The 7186-nt window shown below is 34.3% G+C and overlaps 1 protein-coding gene across 2 annotated transcripts; it reads left to right on the plus strand.

Moving 5' to 3' along the window:
* Window positions 1-228: 228 nt before the first annotated feature.
* LOC125201083 (protein THYLAKOID ASSEMBLY 8-like, chloroplastic) lies at window positions 229-3570 on the plus strand. 2 transcript variants are annotated; one of them, XR_007172841.1, is made up of 4 exons: window positions 229-690; window positions 1563-1953; window positions 2581-3008; window positions 3114-3570. XR_007172841.1 is itself a non-coding variant. In XM_048099000.1 (3 exons), the coding sequence occupies exons 1-2, from the start codon at window positions 289-291 to the stop codon at window positions 1950-1952; spliced, it is 792 nt and encodes a 263-aa protein (XP_047954957.1). In that variant the 5' UTR covers window positions 229-288; the 3' UTR covers window position 1953; window positions 2581-3570. The 2 variants fall into 2 exon arrangements, 1 of the variants encoding a protein (XP_047954957.1); XM_048099000.1 differs by having other exon boundaries at window positions 2581-3570.
* The last annotated feature ends 3616 nt before the right edge of the window (window positions 3571-7186 follow it).

Genomic DNA, 7186 nt, shown 5'->3' on the forward strand with positions numbered 1-7186 from the left:
TATGATTAGTATCACCACTCTCTTAAGCTTAATTGCAACATTTAATTATGAATGTAATTGCATCAAAATTCAAAACCACATTTGGCAAAAAATAAAAAAAACAAAGGAAAAATGGTGAAGCAAACTCTTTAAATAATTCTTAGATAGTACTCCTAGTAATAAAGGATGAAGTAAATCGGTTAAAACAATTTACATTATTTTTATTAATAAATCGAATTAACGATTTGAAGGTCAAAACCCCAATTTCGGTCTTTCCCTTAAACCCTTTCTCCGCTACTCCACCGGAGAATGCAAATCGGCGGCATAGTTTCAAGATCTAGGGCGCGATGTATCGCCGCCGCATACCTCTTTTCCAACCGCTCCTTATTCTCGAAATCCCTGCGCAGCTCCATTACGGCTCCTCTATTTTCTCCACCCCCAACACAATCAACCATCAGTGATGCTTTCGGGCCGAAATTGGGCTGCGGCCGGGCCTACCACGACGGAAGGCCTAGAGGCCCGCTGTGGAGAGGGAAGAAGCTCATCGGGAAGGAGGCGCTCTTCGTCATATTAGGCATGAAACGATTCAAAGACGAAAACGAAAAGCTTGATAAATTCATCAAGACGCACGTGCTCAGGCTTCTGAAAATGGATATGGTCGCCGTTCTTACTGAGCTCGAGCGCCAGGGGGAGGTGTCTCTCGCCGTCAAGGTGAATTGAATTTTGATTTTGGTTGTACCTCGTGCATTGCTGGTTGTACATTGTAGTGTCACTGTTTCCTTGTGCTCATACGTCGAGTTTCCTAGCGAAAGTGGTTGTCTATTTGCATTGTGATGTGCAATTCACATGTTATTGTATTGGTTGTGTTCGTGCTTGCTTAATTTGGTTTTGCAATTGGCTTGCATTTGTTGTATCTCTGACCTGACATATATCTATTGATTTTGAAGCTATTTAGTTTATTGAAGTTAATATCTTTACTGATTGCTTAAATATGCATTGGAATCATGATTTCTGAGGCATCGGTTAGGTAAGTTTATATAGTTATGTTCAAAGGCAAAAACTGCAAAAACTTGTGTTCATTCGCCCGAATCAGGATTTATGAATCCTCAATTAGGATTAAGGTAGGGTGGATGCACCAGAATGTGCCCCGTGTTTGAATAGTGAGGAAACAGAGAATAGGAAATCAAAACAGAATAGAAAATGACATTTCGTATGTGTGTTTTTGTGTTTATGGTCAACTAGTGATGAAACGGAGAATATCGTTATGTAAGTTTATATCGTTATGTTCAAAGGCAAAAACTTCTGTTCATCCACCAGAATCAGGATTTATGAATCCTCAATTAGGTTTTAAGTAGGGTGGATGCATCAGAGTGTGCCTCATGTTCAAATAGTGAGGAAACAGAGAGTAGGAATTTGAACAGAATAGAAATTGTCATTGCTTATGTGAGTTTATGTGTCCTACTGATCAAGTTCATGGACTCTATTCGAATTTCATGTGCTGCTTTGGTAACTCATATACATTACATATTGGCATCTGCTTCTGCCTTTTTGTCTGACCACTCTGAAATTTGTGGTATTTTCAGATGTTTAAGGTGATTAAGAAACAAGACTGGTACAAACCTGATGTTTACCTTTATAAGGATTTGATTGTTGCATTGGCTAGACGGAAAAAGATGGAGGATGCGATGGATTTGTGGCAAAGTATGAGACAGGAAGATCTGTTTCCTGACTCCCAGACTTATACAGAAGTTATTCGTGGTTTCTTACAGTATGGTTCTCCTGCCGACGCCATGAATGTCTACGAGGATATGAAAAAGTCTCCAGATCTTCCTGAGCAGTTGCCATTTAGGATATTACTGAAGGGGCTACTTCCGCATCCCTTGTTGAGGAACAAGGTCAAGCAAGATTTTGAGGAAATATTTCCTGATCAACGTGTTTATGATCCTCCTGAAGAGATTTTTGGATTACGATGAGGTTTGTGCGTTGTCGCTGTAGTGGTACACTATGTTTATTTATTCTTTAGCTTTTGGTGAGTGGATGCTGCTTTGTTTTTGCAGTAAACCCTGATTGAGTAGGACGTTATCAGAAAAACTTTGCTAAGAGTCTTTTGACACCTGGTTTTCTGTTTATAAAAAAGTTTCTTGTTTGCTGTATATGTTCAGAGTAGTCTCTTACAACTATCTGGTCACTTTGTATTAAGTTTTTTCTGTTTTGAAGATAATGGAGTATATGATAGCATCCTTTAATAGACCAAGATTTGATTATGCAAAGACCTAAAAATAATAGCATAAATTTGGACAAGGTTGCAAACTCAAATTAATTGGTAGGTTGCTGCCTTCTTTTCTTTACCCCAGGTACTAGATCTCCCATCCTTTTCTCATTTATATGCATCAAACATTTCTATTATTTGGTTTGTTTCTTGTTTTCATACAAGAGATATAATCCCAGCTCAAACTGGATATAAATAATTCCAAAGGAAAGTAAAAATTATATACAAACAGCGCAAGTAGTATATGATACATGAACAGAGTAATCCGTTTTCTGATTATGTATGATTTGCTTGTGGTTTCTGTTTGAGTTACTGACTGTATTTTGGTTCAGGAATTTGGCGTGCTCTGTTCTGCTTGAACCTGCTCCAACTCCGCTACATTATGCAAACAAGAGAAGAACTTTTGCTCATCGAATGAACAAGTGGATCCAGGTTTTGCCTTTACTATATCTTAGCATGTGTATGTAATTAGGCAACATTGTGAACTGTCAACTTCTTTAGGGGGCGAGCCCAAAAATAGCAGTAGCTGATTTCTAATGCGCCATTTACAACGATGTCTGGTGTATGTTTCCTTGTTGTAATCCTATATTCACCAAAATTGAAAATGCAAAGCCCAAACATTGAATAAAGAAGAAAAAAAGCATCCTTTCCTTAGTCAAAATGAGCTTATATACATGTGAATAAAAGGAAGGCTTAGGAATGGCAATGAGGCAGAGTAGAACTAGGGTGGCGCAGCAGGCGCGATCTGCACAAGGGGCAGGTGAATTGACACGTCTCGAGCCATTTCTCCATGCACTCCACGTGAAACGTGTGCCCACACCTCACTAACTTGTTAACCAAATCTTTCTTCTCGAACTCCACCAAGCAAATTGAACACATTTCTTCCTCCTCCACCTCCTCCTCATTGTCCACATCGCGAAAATGTGAAACTGGGAGATCGAGATTGCAGGAAGGAGTCTCGTCCGGGAGTTGATGGTGGGGGTTGACGAGGAAGGCCAGGATTTTGGCGAGCAATTGAGTCGTACGGTGGAGTGGGATCCATATGCAGGTACATAGGATGAAGGTGAATGTGCATAAATGGGAGTCTGCATACATACAAATCATCTGGTTATCTTGTGCTTTCTGCAACTGGAGAGTTGGGTTTGAAGTGTAAGTTGTTTTGATGAGGAAGATAGGAAAATGGGTTTGAGTGATTGCCTTTATATACAGCAGAAGGGGCAATCATGCTACCTAAGTCAACTGTTATTTCTTGGGTTATTGAAATATGATCTTTATGGATTTCCCAACACTACTACTGATCTTACTAGTTATAGCTTTTTTGACTTTTGGTGCTCATCAGATTTTTTATTTCACTTAATTCTACATCTGATTTTCTATATTCTCACCCACTTAGAAAAAAGATATATTTTCACATTTATAAATTTATTTTTAATGTAAATATGTATGTACATTTATCAGGGTCCGTTCACTTAATCCTATGTGAATTATGTGCAATCAAAATCAAGATTAGTCTAAAAACAAATTATTTTATAATTAGATTCACATGATATGAGACACACTTGAAGAAAGTTTGAAATATTCTTCTCCTATAGTGTTGGAAGGAAGGAAGCGTAATGGAATTTCAGAAGTGAATATAGAAAATTGAGTCAAAATTATACAGACCAAATCACTGAGATTACATGAATCAAAATAGAGGATAGTGCCAACTATGCATGATTTGGATTTGTATTTGCAAGTTGCAAATACAAATATTTGCTTCGTATTTCGATAAAAACATTGAACAAACCACGTGCCATTTCGATACGATGAATTCATTTTGATACGATGAGATTCATTTTCAGGCTGATTTTATTCTGTTTTAAACAATTATTAAGAATATTATTTTTTTAAAATTTTTTTGGTAATTAGAGATATTGTTATGAAGTGGCAATCTAGTTAGGTTAGTGGCCGCGATTTCCGGTGCTATAATAGAGGCGTGTTGTGTTCTCTATGTCTGCCATCGCTTTTTATTTATTAAATTAGGATTTTCCGGTGTAAATATTTTAAATTATTGTATGATTTGGTTGTGATTTTCCTATGTGGATTACTTTAATCACTCGGATTGTTCGTGCATTAGCCGTACACCTTATATAAACTTGTCTAATTTAATTAAGTAAATATTTACGAACTTTTGATATTATTTCTGATTTTTTTAGTATATATTTAAATACTACTACTTACTTACTATATAAATTTAGATTCTTAATTTTTTTTACAATTAGTTTCAATCAAAGTAAAATAATCTGAACTATACAATTTACAAACTTCGGATAATAACTTGTTTTCGTATAAAATATAAGATCAATAAGATTGAAACGGAAGTAGTGATAAATTCTTTCTAGATCCAAGAAAATGAAATTGGTCTAATTAAATTAAGAGTATTAAAATAGTGGGTATGATTAATAATTCAAATGGGTCTGTTCCACTTACCTTTTTTTTTTATCAATGCTATAATTATCTAACATATAATGATATAATTTGATTAACTTATTTGTTTGGCCCACTAAACAGTTTTAAAAATGAAACTATTTAGCATATGATGATATGAATCAACATATTTCATTTCTATCGAATTTAATAAAATAGCGAGCACGATTATGATTCAAGGGTCCACTTACTTTTTTTTTTTAATCAATGCTATAATTACCTTACATATAATTCGATTAATTAATTTATTTGGCCCACTAAACAGTTCTAAAATTGAAACTGTTTAGCATATGAATCAGCATATTTCATTTCTATCCAAGTTTAATACTTATTAAAATAGTGGATATGATTATAAATCAATGCGTCTGTTCTACTTACCTTTTTTTTATAATGCTATATAATAACCTTACATAATCAAATTTATTTGGCCCACTAAACAGTTTTAAAGCCGAAACTATTTAGCATATGAATCAGCAAATTTCATTTCTATCGAAATTTAACACTATTAAAATAGCGGATGTGATTATAATTCAATGGGTCTGTTTCACTTACTTCTTTTTTGTTGATCATTGCTATGATTACCTTATAGTAGTATATAATTTCATTAATTAATTTATTTGGCCCACTAAACAGTTTAATAAACGAAACTATTTAGCATATGGATCAGTAAATAATCACTTTACAGGTTACACAGCATTCGATAGCCGGTGCCATTTTCTAAGTTGTCTTTTGTTTGCTATTGCCTAGCTATTGAAGATTAACAAAATCCTAATGAGTGGATAATGACATTTAATTCTTTTTAAAACATTAATTATACAGACATTACGAAAATAATTATGAAAAATAAACACACCACTTCGATAAACTATCCGAAACGGAACTATTAATAAAAAAAGTAGTACTAAAATAGAAAAGTATATACCTTATGAAAAGGGATGATACAAAATATATCCTTGGATGAAACAAAATATATCCTTATCTTATATTTCACTCGTCTATTTAAAATAGTCTTATTTGTAGACGATATGAATTTTAGTACGATGAAGTGGATAGAGAGACTAGTGATACAATTTTCTATCAATAAAAAACATACTACTAATTTTGATGAACCAATCAAAATAATAAAGTTGAATTATTGTTTCTATATGGACGCAATATACTTTCATACATGTGTGAGAACAATAATTTTTGCATGATGTTTCATTATACAATTTTTTCTGTGAAATGGTATTTATATTCTTTAACGCAACAAGGAAATAAATGTAATTTGGTCAATTAATTAGTTGTCCAATTTTAATATCACTCGAAATGTAGCACTAGTTATATTTGATCATATTTAAATAATTACATAAAATTCTTTAAACCATACATTCGCCCTAAGAGCATCTCCAATGGTCGGCTAGCGACCGGCTAGCCGAACCATTGGAGGCGGCCAGCGGGAAATCGGCTAAAATTTCGGCGTGGGCTGGCCGATCGTGACGCGCTGGCCGATGCGCAGGCCGGCATTGTGGCGTGCTGGTTCGGCCAGCGATCGGCCAAGTGCTATTTTTTAAATTTTTTTTAATTCGTTTTTTTATTTTTTTTAATTCTTTTTTTAAATGTTTTTTTTAATTCTTTTTTTTAATTTTTGAAAAACTATATAAACGCGATTTTCTCTATCTCTAAATTTTTGTACAAGAGCAACATCTAGCGATGGACAACAACAACTAGCCCAATACAAAATTTAGACCTAAAACAGAAACATGTCATACCGTCGGGTGGCTAGCGGCAAACTATAACAGATTCAAGGCATACTAACATTTTTTAATGTATTTTTTTAATAAATTAGTGAGGAGTAGAGTGGGGCGGTGGCTCGTGTGTGGAAGCCCGGATTTTTTTTATTATGTAATTTTTTTGATTTTTAGTTAATGTACTTTTTTTTTTATTTAAATAAAATTAATGAATTTTTCCGTATATGTCTCGTAAATTTAATTCGGTAATTTAATCGTAATTTTAATTCCGTAAATGTAGTATATTTTTAATTATTTTTATTGCGGCTGGCCTATGGCTAGCCTATGGCTGGCCTAAATCTGATGTGGCAGGTGAATTTTTAATGCTGCTGACGTGGCAGGGAGAGAGAGTGGCTGACCTATGGCTAGCCTATTTGCATTGGAGATGCTTTAATAATATACTTTGATATTCGAGGTATTATTTGCCAAATTTCCCTCTTTTGCATTTTATTTTTTATTACTTCCCATAGATATGTGGATGTTTGAATACTACTACACGACTAATTATAATCGCATTACACATGAAATCAGAATCTCAAACGATTTCGTTCGTGGGGGTGATTCCACCATGATTGGTGATATCATATAGTACTATAGTATTATTTTTTTGTAGCATAATAAAATGGATTTCATGAGAATGTGAAATAGGGAACAGCCAGAGACACATAATATTACATACTCCCATAATTCCGACATTTTGTCT

The sequence above is a fragment of the Salvia hispanica genome, chromosome 1, assembly GCF_023119035.1.
Source record: "Salvia hispanica cultivar TCC Black 2014 chromosome 1, UniMelb_Shisp_WGS_1.0, whole genome shotgun sequence".
Taxonomy (NCBI): domain Eukaryota; kingdom Viridiplantae; phylum Streptophyta; class Magnoliopsida; order Lamiales; family Lamiaceae; genus Salvia; species Salvia hispanica.